This window comes from Serinus canaria, chromosome 3, assembly GCF_022539315.1.
Source record: "Serinus canaria isolate serCan28SL12 chromosome 3, serCan2020, whole genome shotgun sequence".
In the NCBI taxonomy this organism is placed as follows: Eukaryota; Metazoa; Chordata; class Aves; order Passeriformes; family Fringillidae; genus Serinus; species Serinus canaria.
The window spans coordinates 82,998,766-83,020,036 of NC_066316.1; the positions used below are offsets into that span (position 1 = coordinate 82,998,766).

The 21,271-nt window shown below is 39.1% G+C and overlaps 1 protein-coding gene across 1 annotated transcript in view; it reads right to left on the reverse strand.

The window, feature by feature from the left end:
- CD109 (CD109 molecule) overlaps positions 1–21,271 on the reverse strand; it is a 71,958-nt gene that overhangs the window by 43,421 nt on the left and 7,266 nt on the right. Inside the window, exons 3-8 of the mRNA XM_030235577.2 lie at positions 13,625–13,653; positions 9,773–10,003; positions 9,504–9,629; positions 3,050–3,089; positions 2,482–2,566; positions 149–245 (exon numbers count right to left, since the gene is read on the reverse strand). Coding sequence (XP_030091437.2) covers positions 149–245; positions 2,482–2,566; positions 3,050–3,089; positions 9,504–9,629; positions 9,773–10,003; positions 13,625–13,653 — 608 coding nt within the window. The remainder of the gene's footprint in view (positions 1–148; positions 246–2,481; positions 2,567–3,049; positions 3,090–9,503; positions 9,630–9,772; positions 10,004–13,624; positions 13,654–21,271) is intronic.

Consider the following 21,271-nt stretch of genomic DNA (forward strand, 5'->3'; position numbering starts at 1 on the left):
ACAAGCAGTCTAAATGTAGATGCTCTAGGCTGGAAATTGAAGAGAGTTTAACACCCTCCAGCTGAACTCGGCACTCAGAAATTATTCCAAGCATCATTTAACCCACAACAGGACACAGACTTAAAGAAACTGCTAAGAGATGACTCACCTCCATTGTTGTTGTTATATTTCTCTTGTTTGTCCAGTAAGAAACAGAAAGGCAAGTGACTGTTACAGTTCCCTTTACTGGCTTTCCATATGTGTACCTGAAACACATCAGGCAAAGTCAAACAACACACCACCCTCCAGGACTTGGGCTCCTGAAGAGCTCTCAAGGCAAAAGATCCTACTGAAATACTAATTCTCTGGCCTCAGACACAGGCAGAACACATTTCTACTCTGAAACATGGAGCTCACCAGTTTAGCAACACTAAACATGGAAGCCCAAAACCTGGAGAAGATCCACAATGCTGCTCTTTCCACTACACAAGGTTCTACAAACCTTTTAAAATTATTATGGGCTGTATGATGTACAAAAGTTAACTATACTAAGCTAAAAGCTGAAATGAGATGTGGGAACTGTAAGTATTTTGCTTACCAAATACTACTAACACAAAAGGAGATATCTCCAGATATTTGGTAATAATTATTACTATTTATTTAGTAATCACAGTCTCAAGAAATCATTGCAAACAATGTCCAGTGGTGGCAAATCGGAAAACTCTAACATACTCCCTTCTTAGGATGACAATAGCAACCTGCAGCCACTAAGCAGCAATAAAATAAAATAAAATTTTGTATAAATGTTTCCAAGTTATACCTAAGAGAAACCACAACATCATGAAATTGAGACAGAGAAGTGAAGGAGGGGAGGAACAACATGAGGACAGACAGGACACCTAAAATCATTCTAGTCCTCAGCAGTAATACATGCAGGTGTGGTAACTCAAAAGTACTTTAAATCATTATGCAGCCACTTAAGTAATATCAAAGCTGAAAAGCAGAAAGAAAAATCAAACAGCATAGTTACAGGAACAACTCTGATAACACTGTCTGACATTTAAACTCAGTCTAAGCAGACCTTGTTATTAATTACAATAATAAGCTGCCATTAACCTTGAAATTACATGGCCATTGGGCAGCATCCCTGTACTTAACTTGATCTAATAATACTCCAGAGAAGAAAATGGGCTTTATGACATCTACAAGTTGTATAAAGAGGCATTATGTCTCTAAAATAGTCATCAGGAATCAAGTCATTCTCTATAAATAATTACGATATATCAGTAAAACTTTGTCACTGCTGGGGTTCAACCTCAGATGCTTCACTGCTGTCTAAGTATGAATTTATTGCAGCAAACAGGTACACTTCCAAACACCTTATGAGTATACCAAATGAAAGGGACAAGCGTCCTGGGGAAGACCAAAACAGCCTAAAAAATCAAATATTAGCTGGCATATAATGAATTCCAAAAGCAAAGTAGAACAGAGAAAAAAAAAAGCGAGGAAAACTTTTTTTAAATCACCCCTTAGGAGATTCACAGAATCACAGAATGGTTTGAGATGGAAGGGATCTTAAGGATCATATAGTTCTAACCCCCTTGCCATGTACAGGGATGCCACCCACTAGATCAGGTTGCTCAGGACCCCATCCAACCTGGCACTGACAGTTTATAATATCAGGCTGCATGCACTCTACAAAGAAAGAAGTGTTTTCTCAAAGTCCAAACACTTAATTTAAATAGCCTGCTAAACAATGTTTTCTGCATTTCACTTGTAAACTGAGTGCTTCTTCAGAATGTATGTATTTTAAGGAATTAGATAACCCAAAAAAGACCCTTTATTTCAGTCTTCTTGGATTGATCTATCAGGTAGCTCTATCTGGCTCTCATCTTCAAAAATAAAACTAATTTCTGAGATTAATACATAGTAATTTTTTGTCTAGATATTTGCTCAGCTGAAAAATAAAATATTACTTACACAGGAGTCTACACTGAAGCTTCCTCTGAATTTCTCAAGAGCTTTTCATTCTTTACCTATTTACAGCTATAGGTATTTTGATATGAGAAACCTATGTTTGAAATCTGCAATGCTGATTTACTGGAACAAGGAGAATGTCCACAGAAGTTTGCCTAGTAATATACAGTCACTGTACCTACAGACCTTAACAGGGTAAATTGGAGAGTAGCATAAAAGAAATATAAGAACAAAAAAAAAAAGCATCAAAATACATATTGCGAGCAAGAAACTTAAGCAATAAGGCAGCTGAAAATGTATAGCTATAGTCTAGAACTATGTTTACCAGACCAAAAGAACTTACTAGAAATCTGAAAATCTGCTGAACCTTGTTACAACAAAATCCAGCAAGTAGAAACAGGTCCTAGCTAACTAATTTTGAATAGATGGGGCTTTATTAGCATTCTAATCTTTACTTTGAAACTTAGAGAACCACATTAAGTTTCTTAAGAGTGAGGTTGACAACAGTATCAGTGATTTACTTACTTTGCAGAGACAACACCAGTTACATCTTCATCTCTCAAAGAGTAGTATAAGGGTGTTGTTATCATGACATCAAATTTTGGTAAAACTAAAAAAAAATTACAAGAAGCTTAAATTCATAGAAGTAATATTTCTTTTTTTAAGTAACAAGGGCAGAACATGTAATTTGATAAAGACTACTAGTTCCTAAGTTTCCTAATAAAACATATGATGTCTTTTTAAGCCAATTGCCAGACTGACTTTTTGTTGAAAGGAGAAACAAGCATCATAAAAACAGCCCACATATAAGCTTCTGAGTCTGAAATATAGAACATTTAGCTTATTCAGTCTTTACAGAATCATCAGCACGCTTCACAACCATATACTATACAGATATTTTGGGAGCATTAAAACTACCAAAGATTAACAGGGCAGCTAATAAGATTTGATTTTTGATCAGTCTCAGAGAAAGCCAAAGATCTGGAAATTAAACTTTCTGTGAGTATTTAAAATGTTCATGCCAGACAAGGGAAGCCAGTATAAATTAATGGAGAATCACTACTGATTTTGGTCACTACTAAATAACACTTACCATATTCCATCACTTTAAATCTTTGATAATGAACTTGACCCTATTGAAAAAGATTCATATGAGAAAATACACACAATTGTGGTTAGATTAGTAAATTCAACATACCTTCTTGGCCAAATCCCACCCATATTCAAGTTAAACTACAATTTCTGACATGGTGTGATTTTACATCATGGCTCAATCCCTATCAGCTCCTGTAGAGACCAGTAGTACATATTTACAGAACAGAAGTTCATGTGAAGCAGATTCTAAGTCTTTATCATGAACAGCTTGTGCAGCTTCCAGCCTGCAGACATCTATCGACATATGCCTGCTTTCTGTACTAAAAAAAAAATTAATACTTGAGCTAGCTAGCATAAAACTACCTAGCATAAGTAGTCACAGTCACCATGATAAACCATGACTGATATACCAGCACCATCTTTGCTAGCACATCTTAAATTAACTTCTACAAACAAGAGGCTCCTACAGAGTCTATCTAGTGGACGAGACTATTTCTAAACCTTGTATGATCTTATGATTCTACATTTATTTAAAAGATGGCTGCAGTGTTGTTACAGTCCACAGCCACACTTACTTCAGCAGAGATGCCCTTGTGTTGTATCTTCTTGTCTGAGCTATTTGTTACTTAAAATCAAAGAAAGAAATCAAGGAACTACATAATGTGCTGTCACTTCTCCTCTATTTTCCTATTTTTCTAATTTTTTCACTCATTTCCTCCAGGAGGGAAAGGAAGAATGAATATGGATAACCAATTGTCAGGTGGAATCAAGATGCATCAGATAGGAATGACTGTAGCAAGAGAGAATAAGCTGAGAATTCCTATGGTAAAAACCCTATGACCAGGACCTAAAATGGAATTTTGTTACCTGATGAACAACTTTGCAAGTTAAGCACCTCAGACCAAGCACTTTACATATCTGTATTTACACATCTCTCAGCAAAATATTCCTATCAAAGTAAAAATCAGATTGCTGCTGATTTGATGATCAAGTTGCTGATCACCAAAATAACTTCCATCTTTATATTCCTAGGTTTGAAAATACACATGCAGAATCAGATATTTTCACAACATTTGAGCAACATAACATTTGCAACACAAAATGCTACAGCACTGGCATGCATAAATCAGTCCACAATCAGATTACTATCAGATAGTCTTAGGAAAATGTCTTAGGGAAATGTTCTGCAGTGAATTCATCTCACATCTTGTTCTCTGCACAGCTTTTACTTCCAATACTAACGATATATGTGACCCTTGCCATAAAGCAAACCCAAACAAAATGTTACCCCAGACAGCATGGTTAAAAAGCATCTCCCTTGAATATGAAATATTGTTTCCCATCATCTTAGAAGTAAAAACAAAATTTAAAAGGTAAAATTAAAAACTAAGATAAGTGTTAGTAGAAAACAGAGATTACAGTGAGACTAGCACTCCTGGCTCCATCTTCTCTAAGATGACAAGCCTTGTGACAGAAATCAAGCCATGCTTGATAGCTCAGGGAAAGGCAAAGACCCTACTTGGTCGTCTTGATGATGTGAATACCAAGCCAGATTTTCCACTAACACATTTTTTTAGCCAAGCTGGTCTGAAGTAGGACAAGTAACAGCACTTCAACCACTCAGTCATTTTAGTTCATTAGGGCAAGGCTGTCTCCCTGGCAAATATTGTTCAAATATACTGAAGTGGAAGTTGTTAAACCAGTTTCCAGGAGCAGTAGCTTTTGAGACAACGTTAGCAGTTAGTCAGTTAGTTATATATGCACCACCCAAGAGAGGCTTTTAGAGGTTTTCTTTAAGAAGGGAAAACAACACCATGCCTATTCCATTTTTTCCAGAGCTGCTTCATTCTAGTACAGGTTTTGTCTTCCATGCCTTCTCCTGCTTCTTAACTACACTCACCCTTCCAGGCTAATAACATTTTGCTCTAAATCAGCATTTCTTAAACGGCAGAACACCTACTGCATTCTGTGCCAATCGCCCAGAGTAAGAAAATAGTGCCAAAAAGAGATCCAGAAAGTGTTCTGGGATGATGAGGATGAGCCTTTCTGCAGGGAAGCCTGAGATGCTGTGTATCCTGACATCCAAGAATCCCTAACTACAGTCTAGATTCTGCTCTGCTGTGATGAACTCTCCTGTTTCAATTCATTGGGTCTGACCCAATGAAAGTGAGGTCACAGGAACCATTACCCACAGATTTATTTTTTTTCTTCTTTGGCAACTGAAAGTCCCTGAAATTAATCTGGTCTGGGTCCATTTTCTTATTTGTTTCTGACATTGACATGCGCTGCTGTTAGAGCATGGGGAAAGACTTTGGGTGTGGTCCAGGGCTTTGCCCTGGAAAAGCACAGTGCTGCATTCCTGGGGCTACCTCATTGTCTCAGAGGCCCTGTCAGGAGCACTCTAAATAAAACAGATTTTTGTCTAGACAGAACTAACAGAAGCACTTCATGATCACTCCCATGCTTTGTTTTCACATGCAAGAAACAAGCCCCAAAATTAAATTCTGTTCAAGTTCAATAGCATAGTCTCCAGAAATTAGTCAGAGTCCCACCAGTGTCACCACTATTAATTATTTCTTGAATATCTGTGTACATTTGCAAACTACTGAATACTCAGGCAATGCCAAAGGCTTTATGTACAGTCTGATTTTGAAGAAGTGTGACACATTTTTTTAAGCAATTATATATACAACATTAAACTAAACACATCAAATGTGAAATCCATAACTGATCTAGCATAAAACATGACGGAATTTGCTGTGGATACACTGCAACATACATTAAACCTGAAAAGCTAAAAAAATTCAACATGTAAAGTGTATAATCATTCCCAGTTGATTCTGAAAATTTGCTTTATAGCTGGAGCTTTAAGAAAAATGTAATACTCTTAAAAATATTTTGGAAAGCCCTTGTTGCACCTGAAACATTACTACTCTTCAATATTTGATCATAAATTCACACATAACAACTTCCATAAATTAGATTACAAAATGCCATTTAACTAGAAACGACTTCTGGTTAGAGGTGCATGCTACAAAAACTCAACAACTAGAAGTCTTTCAGCAACAGGAAATATAAGATATCCAACTAAAATACAAGGTAGAGACTTGGAAACCAGACCATAATTACTCTGTCTTGAGTTTTCCTGGAACAGCTGTACTAACACCTGAACTTTTATTAAAAATACTACAGGATGTTTAACAGCAGCAAGCAGCCAAAACCTGATTTAAAACAGGATTCAGAGGAAGCACTTCCAAAAATCAAGACTCAGTACACTTGGGAGCTGATCTGTAATCATGAGAAGGGAAATGTTATTTAACCACTTAACAATGCTTTAAAGACAAGAGGGAAAATGAGAAAGAAAGGCTGGCTTATTTAACTAGAAAGCCCAGGTCACAGCATCAGGATAGCTAAGTCATGCATAGATCATTCTGGGTTTGCCATTTGAAGATGCTCCTAAAGCCTCAACAGACCCATAAGCTGGCTGGATGCCATGCAGAGCCAGAGCTGGCAGTACTAGTTAAGGAGTATTTTTAAGATATCTTAAAAATCCCAGTCATAAACTAAGCCTTCCTTAGCAGTAAATCTCAGTTCTCAGTGGCCTCTCTTATCAGGAAGAGATTGGTGAATCTATGCAACTTTACATATGACACAATAAAACCTACACCTCCCGTGAACAGCAGGGCTGCTGAGGAAGAGAGAGGAATATCCAGCTAACAGCTAAGAATGTCCACTGGGAGTGATCCAGTCACTCAGCAGCTTTCACTGAACACCCACTAAATCTCCACTATATCACCAACACAGAGACCCCTACACAACTCAATGTTCAAAGTGAATCCCATCCCATATGATCTTGTATTTCATGGCATAAACTCCCTTGCAACCAAGAGAATAAAGTAGTTTCCCATTAGGAAAGTTCTCTTCCTTTATTCTGCGAGGGGCCTTGCAGGTTTCAATAATCTGTGAGACAAAACACTAGGCAGACCTAATCTAATAGAGTGAATATTGCAATAGTCACTTAATGTATCTTGCATATGACACCCTGATCCAATGAAGATATGCTGGCACATGCTGTAGAAATAATGCACATTGCTTTGCCATTATATTCAACATGGAATTTGAAAATTAAAGCAGATCAAGTGTAAAGGAAAAAGGGCCTGCAAGTAAACACAAGTATTTCTGTGTGGGACTTGGGGTTGCTGTTCTATTCCCAAAGGATAAACACTGTAAGAATAGCCATTTTTTTTCTGGACACCAAGGTCTAAAACCTTTTTTTTTTTTTTTTTTAAGTATAATATACAGTTCTTTTTCTCCCCTATCTTAATTTTCAATTCAAAGAGTTTAAATGTAAAAAGGAACCATTTAGCCTGTTCTCCTTTTAACAAAAGTTTGGTACCTTTGCATTCGGCTACTCCAGCAATCTGTGTTGTTAGAATGCATTTTCCAAAAAGGCAACCATGAAATAATAGAGAACACCTAGGGAACTGCAACAACCAGGGTAGCCAGGAGTGACACTGTGTCTTAAGCTGACACCTAAGGCCTTTTTAACTATCAGTTCTCAGTGGAGGGCACTGAGAATTTGTTCAGACCCTTTTTGATCCCATTTAAATTTTCAGTATTCACAATAACTGCCAGTGCTGTGCTCTGCAGTTCAGTTATGATGCTTCAGTCATTTTGAAATCACTCTTTACCTCCTCTACCTGATGCCCTTTAGCTATATGTTGAAATACAGGAACAAAACATTCTCTATTTACTTTCTCCTTGTTACTCATGACTTGAGAGACATTCTCACTCTGACATATATTTTCCAAGATCATTAACCTTCTGTAGCATGGCTAAAATTTAGAATACCATCAACTACACTCTACTAAGGTTACACTTCACTTTTCTCACAGCTGTTTCATTAGCCCAGATGAATTTACAAGGCATTTTTCTTTCAACTTTACAATTTTTTTCTCTCTTAGGTTTTATTTCAGGAGGGAATGGCACTCATTCAGATCCTGAAAACAGCTGCCACAACTCCTACATCAATTATGTCCTAATTTCAGCATTATTCAAGCCTTCGCAGAAAGCCCAAGCAACATTTCACAAACACTTTTTTGCTTGGCATGTGAGCTGTTGAAGGAGCCCACCACTGCCACTGCCATAGAGCCTTTGTCTCCATGTCTGAGCCACAGCTCCCCAGCTGCTGAAAAGCACCTACAATAGCTGTGAGTGGGGATGGCTTCTCAGCTGCATCAGTGAACTGGTCTGGTCTAGGCCAAGAAAAACACACAGATGCTTTTCAGTCTGGGTCACTGCCCCACTGCACTTTAGATCTCAGCCTGACTACAGCTGCTTCAGCATGGCTGAGAGGCCACTGAACAGCAGGCAGGGGATGGGAAGGAGTGGCACAGCACAGGGAGGAGCGCAGGAACAACTTCATACATTTTTCCCATCACAGACAACAGCAACAACTCCACACCCACATGACAAAGCGTTTGAAAAATCCAGTCCTGACACTCACTTGAGCACCACCCTCAGATGCCTAAGCCTACAGAAATCTATCAGACATAGAACTGGTACTGGTAAATGTTACTCCCGAGTAACAGATGATCATGTGAGTTTTTGTCCTTTCTACCCATCACCTCCCTCATTATGTAACATTAAGCAGCCCTGTTTATACTTGCTAAATGTCTCTGAACAGCCACTGCTAGCCAAATAGGAAATGCAGTTCCCAAATTATAGGTATTAAAAGGCAGGCTAAATAACCCTGACACACAGAGTTTTGAACAGCTAAACCTCCAGCTATTTTTGAAACATATTCCATGGTGTATGAGGAGTGTAACAGCTTGAAGGACTGGCCTGAGAGAGCTACTACCAATAGCAACATGCAACAGATACTTCTCCAGTTTTGTTTTGCAACAGTCCTGTATTACACTAGTCATCCTTTCTATTTTACAAAGTTATTTTTTCCTCAGTAACTCATCAGTCACTGTGAGTCGCTGAAACACGCCTAAAACTAGGCAAAGATCTATAAACAGTCTTGATTCCTCAACCCTTCAGACACTGACTGGCTGCACAGCATGGTACAACAAATTTCTGTGTATTTGTTTGCAAAATAAATGTAGGGACATTTCACTTAAAAAGGAAAAAACTCTACTCCATGAGATCTTTCTTTTATATTAATATTGCAACTCCTCGCTCTTTTAATACCATCTTTATCCTGGAATCAAAACACAGACCTTAGGATGAAGTATGTATGTGGGGTTTTGTATCCTTCCCCACAAAACCATGTACTATTGAAAATCCTGTGAGGTTTGCATAGTATCTTGCCCAATATTTGACACGAGGGAAGGATTTGCTCATCTCATGATCCATGTTTATAACTCTCTTCAGCAACGTAAACACAATTTTACACACATCTAGCAAAGAAATAAATCTCTCTGTGATTTGGCAATGTTAATACTCACGTTCACTTCCACTTCTATGGACCAGTCTCCTAGTGGAGGGTTCATTGATAACTGAAATTTTTTGGAAACTACACCCAAATCACCCTCCTCCATCAACCACTGCTGAATCAATTTCTTCCGAGGATCCTAGGAGAAAAGTCAAGCTGCATGTTAAATGTGAGTGGCCTTGCTAGCAAGATTTAGGTAGCAATTCAAACCATCTGTATTGGTCACAAATTTATAACAGGTGACACAATATGACATCTAACCCTGTTCCTGTGGATACTTACTCGGATATATATATTCAGAAACACATTGTAAGGTTTCAGATCAGGATAGACAGTGACAATCCGGAAGAGCACATCCTGTCCTGGTTTATACATGGATTTATCAGTCTGGATGAACACAGAGGTGCTCTTGGATGTGTACATCAGGCTGGTACGGTTAGAGAAGATGTGCCGGCCATCAGCAAGGCCCTCCACCAGTAATTCATAATTCCCAGAAGCACTGTTCAGAGGCAGCTTGAAAAGAAATAGTGACACTCTGTTAGGCATCCAAAATATTCTTGAAGACACTATTATTTAAAAAGCATTTGACATAAAGGACTAATATATAGGTGAACTTGTCAACTTACGCAAATTTTCATAAAGATAAAGGGGATTTTATTCATTACTTTAATGTATTATTTCAACAATTACCAGAAAATCTTATCAGAAGCACAACAATGCATTTCCATCCAATTTTAAGTAGTAATCAGGTTTTCAAGAATATAAGTATCTATGCATTCATATGCAATTCACAGTCTTACACATGCACAGATTGTGTTCTCTTTTTAAAGTTATTTTGAAGTTTCTTTGGTTTGATATAATGGGCTAATATTTTTCTTCATCACTTTTTGCTATGAAATTTTCCAAAAATAAAATATCTGAAGAAGATACATGTAAGCAAGATGAGCAGGACAGCAGGAGAACTTTGCACTTGTTTTTTTTACAGTCTTTAGCTTTATGTCCTATAGGGTAGAAAAATCAAATACAGAATTTGTTTTTCATAAGGTGAGGTACTGTTTTTCAACAGCAACCTCACTGATTATGTCTCATTTCACTTTCATAATTAATAATTACAGCAGGTACTGTGACTCATTTAGAATGGAAAATAATTAATCTTCCAAAAATATTAAGAAATAAATGAACATAAATTTTATATGGTTAACTTTTTTTTGGATAGACATTGAAAGCTCCTTCAGTGCTGGCAGAAGAGACAGATATCACTTGCAAAGAAATTTAGACCACATAAGGTCAGAGTAATCACGCACAGATTTCTTCTCTCTCTCTCTCTGTGTCTTTCCAGTGCACAGAGGATATCAAGAGCTCCTAATTCAGATGCATCACTTCATTTCCTAAAGTTAGCTGGGAGGAATCCCAGTCACAGGGGTTGAAAGGCTTAAAGCAGAGATGCTGCAGCACACCGGAATTTTCCTTGAGCAGAGCCTTCACAGACAAGAAGTGACCCCAGGGACATCCCAGCCCAGATGCTGGCTTCTGTACCGCCAGAATGTCTCTTTGAAGAAGGGGAAGGGTTTTAACACAGCACACAGCTCATTCCAACGAGCAGCCCTGCTGAAAAGCTTAAGAGTCACATGCTTCTGTTTGGAGCTGAAACTGTAAATCTGGAATAAAACCTCTGAAGTTAAGACAACTAAAAACAGGCTTGCATTTTGCAGCATAACATACGGAACTGAAGCACTCCTCTTGCAGTGTAATGAAAATTACAGCTGTTAACTCAGCAGGCACAGCACTTCAAAAGTATCCTACCAAGTGCTATAAAGAAAGGCTGTACTGCTGTCAAAGCTCATTTTAACAGCACACACTGAGGCAACAGGGATTCACAAACATGGGAAAATGTTACTGGGTGACAAAGGAGGTAGATGTAAATATCTGTAGAGAATACATTTCCTTCTCTGTGTGCTTACCTATAAAGAGGAATCAACCTCAATTCCATCCCTCTCTATTAACTTTCTGTTTTTAAAACAAGCCAGGGAAAAAAAAACACCAAGGGGGAAAAATAAAAGAGGTTCTTTTTCACCTATAAGCAGGCCTGGGATGACATGGGAAGAAGACATCCCCCCTTTAAAATCTGGATTTATAGCATTAAATTTTAGATGCAAATTTCCACACTGAAAAGGATTTTGCATTTTCTCCAGCTGCAGGTTTTTGTACACACATTGCCAAGAACATATGATTCACATATTTCAACACCCTCCAAATCCCACGCCAAGTATTCTGCAAGACCTTAAATAAGATGAACAGCCTTAGCTACTGCATCTATCAAATACTACCTTATTATTACTTCAAACATTCATTTATGAATATTACTATTTCTTAAAGAAGCTGTAATCCCTAAAAATCAGACAGGATTCACTACAAGAAGTCCAGGACATATTATAATAATTCAAAATCAAAATGGGGGGAAATAATCTTGTCTTGTTTCATCATTGCAGTGAATTGTACTCTTACAGCATTATTTTGCTGCAAGTATTGTCTTCAATTTCTTCTTTAAAAATGTAAATCTTCTATAAATGCCATTTAGAGACTTCATCTATTTTCCTGTATCACTTTCCTACCACAAATAACGACAGATAGCATGGGTATCTCCCTAGATTTTTATACCTGTTATAGTTCAAAAGATCTTTCCTTCCCAAAACATGGTGTCATAACTGCCTTTCTTGATGCAAAGGTCAGAAACAATGAGGTTTGCATTGCCATGGCAGTGTATTAGGACAGCTGATGTGCAACATAACCCACCTTCTTTTTCACACATTTATGCTACCAGAAACTGCACTAATACAACATTTCCACAATTGCTACAGTAATAGTGACTAACTCAGCCCCACCAACTCCTTCTCTAAAGGGTTGTTTCTCAACCCAAATATGAGCAAAAGAGCTTTTAACACTAAATAGCAGGAACTTGCTGTGAAAATATTTTATCTTAGTCAAAACATCCCAAATGAATGGTATTACTATCCCCATTTTGGCAGTCCTAGCACAAGAGAGAAAAAGGCCATCTCACGTACTTCTGACTACACCAACCACCATCACGAGTACCTCAGACAAAGCAGCTACTGTTTCCTCTGGAAAAGATGAGGCTGAATCCAGAAACTCATTACCCACCTTCTGCTACCAGCAAATTACACTTTGGACAAAATCTAGGTCTACTGTGGCTACACAAACTAATAGAAAATCTTGTAGTTAAAAAATGAGACAGATAGCAGCGAGCGAGGGAGGAAAATACCCTGCCTAGTTTTAGGTGCTTGAACATTTTAAGACCTGGGCAGATTATAGTAAGGAACTTATTATTTTTTCTTTTAATGAAAAGAATTTTCTACATTTGCTAATGTATAGTTCATACAGATGAACTATAGTTCATACAGATGAACTATTTCAACTTAGTAATCTTCATAATGTTGAGCTGCTCATTGTCATTGATTATCCATCTATCAAATACTTCCAAATTATTGAATCAGAGACAGTTTTTTTGAGGACAGAACTTAAACCCACCAGATTAAGGGATACCCAGACTTATGGATGACTTTGGTAAAGCTTTTTTTCTGATATAAGTACATAATTCTTTAGATTGGGTTTCAAGATGAATATCCAGGATCATAAATTCAGGATTCACACACAACACACAATTCAAGAAACATTTTTGGGGTTTTAATGTACTTCCACTGAATATGTATTTCCAAGCCCTATACAAAGATTGTATATAAATATATTTTATTTTGATATTTCTCCATTATTGCTTTACACGATTTTTTCAGCATTAATTAGCCTTCATGGTGTGTCTAAAATATAGATGTAGGTATCAGCCAGTAAAAAAAGCCACAAATCAAATTTTTTGTGTTCAAGTTCTATGATAGTTTGTGTTGATGCTGGAAATCAGCTCCCAAGTCCTGTAATTACTTCTAACAAGCTGCAGAGCATTTGATCTGCAAAACCCTTGATTTATTGGTCAGGAAATACACTCATCTGGTACTGTGAGAACAGCTGAGATCACATGCAAAATATATCATCAACACCAATGGGTGGTAAGTTACAGGCAGTCAACATTTTCTGAGGAAGGAGGGAAGGAAAAAAAATACTTACTGCTGGAAGAACAAGAGTCCCAAAGGTACCTGAACAAAAAAGAAGAAATATCACACTGTCAGAAATCTGTGAGACTAACTACCACACACTTACCAAAACATCAACATTACAGCAGCGCTGCTCCCTTTCCATGGCTGATGGAAGATGTGAGATACCTTCTGCAGAGCCACAAAAGTATGAACACCAACCTACAGCAACATTATTTCTCTGTTTTGTTCAGACAAAGAACATGTTGTCCATGTTCTTTGTTTGAACATTTTTCTTTACGTCCACAGAGACTGAAACACTTTTACAATCCATTGAACCCTCTATGCCGCCAAGTTATTATTCTCCATTGATTCTGCAGCCCAAATAAAAACTAAAATTTTTGAAACCACGTACAGGATTTATCACTCTTAAGGAAAGGAGCACCCAGGATTAACCTCACAGAATTATGTGACCACGGGAAAAAGTAACTAACATATCAATATATTTGGATTAATATAACTTATTGCTTTAACTATTTCAACTAATATGGCTTCAAATATTTTTAGAATCCAATAAATGTCCTGTTAAACTCCTGGATATCTTTCCATCATGAAGCCATTAGTGTCACAGCTCTTATCTTAATTACATCATGAATTATAGAACAGGACAGAACAGACCAGAACAGAACATTCCAGTTGGAAGGGATCACTTCAGGGCTTACCAAAGGTTAAAGCACGTTATTAATGGCATTGTCCAAAATCCTCTTAAACACTGACAAGTTTCAGACGTCAATTACACCTCTAGGAAACCTGCTCCAGTGGTGGACCACCTTCCCAGTAAAGAAATGCTTCCTACTGTCCGGTCTGAAGCTCCCCTACTGCAGCTCTCAAGCATTCCCACACCTTGTACCACTGGATTCCACCTCTGTCTCCACTTGGCTTCCTCAGAAAGCTGTGGATAGCAATGGGAATGCCCCTCAGCCAGACTAGAGGAACAAAAGCCTTTAGCTGCTTCTCACAGGACATGCCTTTGAACCCTGTCACCAGTTTTGTTGCCCTCCTCCAGATGCACTGAAGGACCTTCTAAAGCTGTGGGACCCAGAAGTGCACACAGTACTCGAGGTGAGGCAGCACCAAGGCTGGATGCAGTGGGATAATCATCTCTCCTGACTGGCTAGTGATGCTGGGCTTGAGGCACCCCTCAAGTATGTGGTTCCCCCTTTTGGCTGCCAAGGCACACTGCTGACTCACATTTGCTTCTGCTGATTCTCTTCAATTAGACTTTTTTGTATCTCCTAAAAAGCCACAGGTTTATACCAATCTTTTAACTCAACTGTTTCATAGCGTAAGAAAAAAAAATCTATTTATTTATTTATTTATTTGTGTGCTTCCTGATCCTGGACCTAAAGGCATTGCTTCCAAAATAAAGCAATCACCCGACCTCTGAACTTAGTTTTAGAAGTCAATTAATTCTTTCCTTTGACAATGGCAAACAGAAGGAATCTCAATGAACTGAATGCAGGTTGTCCTGACCACTTCCAGAGTATTAGAAGAAAAATGCTATCCAGTATGTACCATCTATCCAAATTATAAACTGGGTTAAAACCAAATGACTCACATCCCACAAACTAAGTCTGTGGGTAGCACACTCCAGTACTTCATTCTGGTACTGAAAACCTTAACAGGCATGGGCAGTACCAGGCCTAAGGAACACAGTTCTTTCCACAACATGTCTATGTTGCTGTTAAACCTACATTTTTTTTCATATCATCTCTCCACTTGAGAAGCATCTCATACAGTCATTAACTCTGAGCAACTCCATTGGCCTTTGAGGTTTTCCACACAGGAGTGTCTGGCAAAATACTTTTCTCAGTAGCCAGTGGAGAGGACAAACCACCCCAATTCACAGCGGCAGGGAGCCCTCACACTTGGCCAAGCTTGCTTGGCACACAGGAGAGGCATTAGGAAGTCCTGCAGAGTACCTGATCCACAGGCAATGGAAACACCTCTAGATGCACTGATATATTTATTCCCAACATCTACCCAAACAACCCCATGCTCAAGGAACTGCACTAAGAGATATAATCTTAGCTAAAGGAAAGTTATGTCGTTCTAACTCAGGACAGAGTGAGTTACTGTGAAGAATGAAGAATCTTTCTTAGGTCATTATATTTCACTGGAAAGGGAGGAAGATGCATGGCAAATAGCAACAGAGATGGTACAAAGTTACCTCCTGAAATTTCTCTCAGTTATACACTAAAACCCTAACCCTTCTTTTGTTTCCTTCCCTCTCTGAAATGAGGCTGTGCTAAAGCTAGGGTCTGTACAACCACAACCCATACCAGCAGAGGGAAAAAAAATAACCTTTTTCACTGCTGATAATTGGTTACTAACAAGGAATAGAAACCATTTACCACATGTCTGAGTGGATATGCACATGGCTGCTCTGCTATGCTAGCTTTAATCTAATCCATACAGCTAATTACAGCAATGGCTACAGGAGTGACTTAATTACAACAGGAGACACAAATCTGGTATTTGTACCAGAGCCCACACCATGGGGGTTGCTATTTCCATCTTACTCCTGCAGTGCAAACACACTGGTACCCACAAGGTACCAGTGTGTTTGCACTGCAGGGGTAAGATGGAAGGGCAGAGTGACAAAGGGAACCACTGTGGTAGTCCTGTGCAGCATCACCAGCCTGCAAAGCAAAATTAACAGGGCAGGCACTTCAAAGCTTTCCTACCAGGGCAGTGCCTGCTTGCCTCCACCTGTTTTGAGAACAAGACACATGCCAAAAACCAGAAATCTTATGGCAGTATGGCAGGGTTTCTTTCCTGTTCCCAAGCCTTGGAGATCTAACATCAGGTCTGAGCTAGGTAAAAACGTAACACAGATGGAGAAAGTCTTGGGGAGGAGGGAGATTTATATCACAGTTGCATTTGTGCAACTGAGGCATTTACCTTCTGAGGCACTGCTAGGGAGCCCAGCCTCCCTGTAATAAAGCCCAGAGCACTGTCTAATTCCCAGCCAGTGAGAATCATAAAAGAGGCTCCAGGGCATGAGGTAATCTTCCAATTTATGTCACTATGTAATTATTTTGCTAGGAGCTGAGCAGCCTGGGCAGATCTGAAATTCTTTAGCTTTGCAGTGGATTCTCCTGTCATGCAAGATTTTCCCATGTTCTCAGAGACTATCAAGCTGCAGTCAAATCCCTGGAGCTCTGCTCAACTATGCCTAGGGATGACTTTGGACATGCTCAAACAAGAGCTATAGCAAAACATTTCCTTTATGCCAATGCTGAATAGCGGAAATTCACAAATTTTTCTGTTGACTTGATGAATTAAAGTTATATTTAATCATACAGCAATTTCAGGTTTATAAGGAATTAACCATGATCCAACAGCTAGCACATATCACTGCTCTGCTGCAAGCCCTCCTATCAATGGAGCTGACTTTTACCCACATGCAACACGTAACACTCCCACGAGATCAGGCAAGTCTGGCATCTACCATCCCCAGAAATGGCAGTAGTCTTCTGTCTCCTTGAACACATCTCTGCAAAGAAACCCTTCAGTTGTAAAATACAGGTAGCTAACAGCAGGCAGAAGAAGCAGGTTTAGAAAGGAGCCCAGAAGAGCTAAGCCACCAAGACCAAGCCCTGCAAACCACATCTGTTGCAACGCTTCCTCCTGGCTCATTCCGTCTGCTCTCCACAGCAGCGGTCACCAGCACAACTGGAGTGGGACACTGCAGGGAACAATCAGGCAAGAGCACACGGCCCTGCTACCACAAGAGATTAGTTAGGGAATACTTCCAGCTGGGAATTATGACTTTGTTTAAGGGGGAGATATGAAAAATTCAGTGGACCGTTACAGATTAATCTTGAAGCTAAAATACAAACTGCCAAAAATCCCAACAGAAGTCACATGAGCCTTCAAGAAAAAAAATCTCTCTCCTTGTCATTTGCAAAACTGTTTCTTTCACAAAATTCCTGAGGCTTGCACTGTATTCATTCAATAACTACTGCACTGAGAAAATACACGGAAACACAGTGGAAACAAATGCCACACTGTCCTGACCCTTTTCCTCAGAATCCCTGGCATTTAGGATTGTCCAGCAGAAAAGGAATCATAGAAAGCGTGGGAATGATGACATAGCAGCAGTATTGTATTTTTCTACCCTGCCATTTTTTGTCAGTGTAATAGTATTGCCATCAATAAAGCAAAAGTAACAAATTCAATGCAAACACAAGTATGGTTTTTTTAGACTTAGGGAGAACAGCACAAACAATGGCATCTTAAATTCTTCCCACTGCACAGGCCTGACCCAGACCCAGAAACTTTTGCTACCCTTTCTTGAGATGACACCACTAGGACTAGTCATAAATGTTTCAGCTTCTACCCCCCAAAAAGGACAGAGGTTCTAGAAATATGACTGCATGGCTTGGCACAGGAACTAGAGCTTATGCCAATATATATCAGTAAAGTAGCTCTTCAGTCTCTGATTTACATAAAGTCAGCACTGACTGTATATTTTAGCTCATGAGGCAGCTATTGCTACAAACAGATTTTCTCACTTAAACTTTTCTACCTGAGTCTTCAATCCTTCGTAGTAATGTGTGAGAACAGAAAAACAAAACTGGAATCACTTCCAATTGATTTACTGAAATTATGCCACATCTTTGCTCTGACAGCTGTGTTCATATACCCATGCATAGGAAATGTTTACAGAAAAACATTTTCTTTGCAGTGGCAAATGGAGATATTTTCTATTGCTGAATCAATTTCAAAAACTCCCATCATATAAATAAAAATTAGTGTTCTTAAATGTCCTTCCAGATTTTTTTCCTGTCCAAAATATATACTATTTTTGTGTTTAAAAAAAAAAAAAAGAAACAGCAGTAATACCAAGGCCTAAGCTGACCAGGAAGTGAAAACTACTTATTCTTCAAAGAAGACTTGCAAAACTTTTGAGTTCACAGTTTGCTTTAAATATGTTATACTCCCCGTCTATCATGCTAAAGCTATCACACAAATTAGTAGTGATTATTTACACAAATAGCCCAAAATACAGAGCTTAATGCTGTTAAGTTCTGGCTCAGTTTGGCACAGATGACAGAAGGAGGGGCAATACAGCACTCAAACACACAACAGGGACTGCCAGGGGACGTCAGCATTCGGGCTGACATCCAAAGCCAAATGAGGCCAACAGGCCTGTAGCAAAGGGGTATAACTTGCTCCAAAATGCCTCCTAAACCCTGTCTGCCAGAACTATGTACACTTCCCTCCACAGCCACTTCCTACCCTCCTCTCCTTATCCTTTTCAGTTGTTTTTGCAAACCTGGAGGCTAAAAGCACTCAGAAATTATAAAGGGGGAGAGAGAGGCAAGGTAGCAGGGCTGCCTATGGAGAAAGATGTAAGGGGACAGGAGGAATAAACTAAACTGGACCAAACTTTACCACTTAAGGGTCTGGTCAAGAGACAGGGCACCACAGGCCTGGAGGGCAGAAGAAAGGCAGAATGCACAGATGTTTTTGTGATTAAAGCTATGTTTTACCAAACTCTTACCAGCAAGTTCTAGCTTCAGTCTGCAATGGGAAGTGTAGGGATATTTTCCTGACAATTAGATAGAAACCCTTCTTCACCTAAACACAAAAGATTTTCCCTAATCTCCATGATCAGAAGAGTGGAAGAAACCCAACCATAGCACATCCAGAAACACTCTTGGCCAGGACAGAACAGATGCAGGTTTACCAGAAGGTATGAACAGAAGGTATGAACAGGCACTGTCCTCTCCTCTCCTCTGCCCCCTGACCACAGCATTCTCTGTGTCTTCCTACTCTACATGGCAAAGGAGTCGTGGTACCCCCCTGCTTGTCCCTTCTACTCATTCAGCCATTCTTCCCTTGTCAGCACTGTCAGATCTACCCTTGAGGAACACCATCTCCCATGCTCTCAGACCAACAGATACTGCTGATGGCTGGGCACTTCTTCCCTTGCCCTGCCACATCCATGATCCCTTCCCCAAGCAAGTAGCAGCTTTTCCTGCCGAATGGCCCTTTTTAGACTTAAAGTGTATTTCAGACATTTAATTCTTCACTCAATCTTCTAAAGTCAACCAACTAGCTCCATGGATTATACTATTATTACCACTTTCAGCTCAGTAGTCAGAGACCAGCCAGTTTCAAGAATAAAATACTTAGATAAACCAGAGAGTGTTTTCTAAGACACTGCATGCTGGGTAGGAAGAGAGAACAGCTTCATACTGCCAAAACTAAATAATCTTTTTAATCAGAGACCTTCTGAGAGCTATCCAGGCACTATCACTGCTTAAACTCAAGTACAGCCTCTTTTCAACTTTTTCCCGAGACAAACCTAAGAGCCATCCGTGGATTTCTTGTCATGCATATGACATTACCACTGCCTACCATACCATAGCAACTCTACTGCCATGAATTATAAATTTACAGCTGTTAGGAAGGCAATTTTTGAATACTACACAGGAAACTTTCTTGACATCAGATCCAGTCTGTGAAACTATATAGACAATTCAGAATAATCTCAGACTTAAGCCTTTTACACAACTAAATGTGAAATACACTTCATCCCCTCAGTGACCATGTACAAACACACAAACACACACATCTCCACACGCTGCTTTCAAGGCACTATTGGCCACCACTACTATCCACTCTGATGTCCATGAAATAAACACAGACACAGCAAAGGCAATTAAAAGCAGCTGCAGTTTTTATTCCAAGTTAAAACATAGGAAAATCACATTAGGACAAAATACGTCTAAGCCTGTACATGCCAGACATTTGGCAGTATTAACACCACCCTCATTACATCAATTGCTGTAACTGGAACAAAATTTCAAAGTCAAGTCACTTCTCAAACTCATTCACTGCAAATAATGCATTCAGAATCTATTGAAATTTCTGCTAAAGGGAGTAAAAGAAGAAGGTTTGTTCTCATACTAGTTTTCTTCTATTTTCTAGAACACTTTTAAAGTTTGTGATGACAAAGCCACATAATTTTGGCTTTAAATAATTTTGGCAATAAAATTATTTGAATTTATAAAAATAGTACCAAGGGACTTCCTTCATCAGTAAATAAAGGCAATATAAATCCTGAACCATATAAAATAAGAGCACAGACCTCACAGCTATACCTTCAGGAAGCTGAAGAAGTGGTCTGTCACTATAACCATGTTTTCTACGCACATACTTATTTGAACTCCCCCTTCACAAGCAGGTAGTCATGGAGAGAGCAGGGAAACCAGCAACACTGCCAGTGCTGAGTCATATGGGTCTCATGAAAAGAGAAGTCACCTCTGTATGACTGGAAACTCATTAATTTCCCAATTGCTGACTGCCTCTGCAAGCATTTCTCCAACTCAGTACTTCAGCTTGGATCTCCTTCTAACTAAAGACATCACCTTAGACCCATCTACTGTTAGCTCCCACCCTTTTCTCTTTAAAGCTACTTTTACATGTACCTAATAGTACATAACAGGTGTATAGCACACTTCTGATACTTCACACAGCTCCTCCCATCTCTCCTCAGACGCTTTCCAGAATGCAGAAGAGACTCCCAGGGTCAAACCCAAGTCTGTCTGGCCCAAGATCCCATGTGCAGCAACGGTCAAGGACAGACATCTGAAAAGCATCAAAA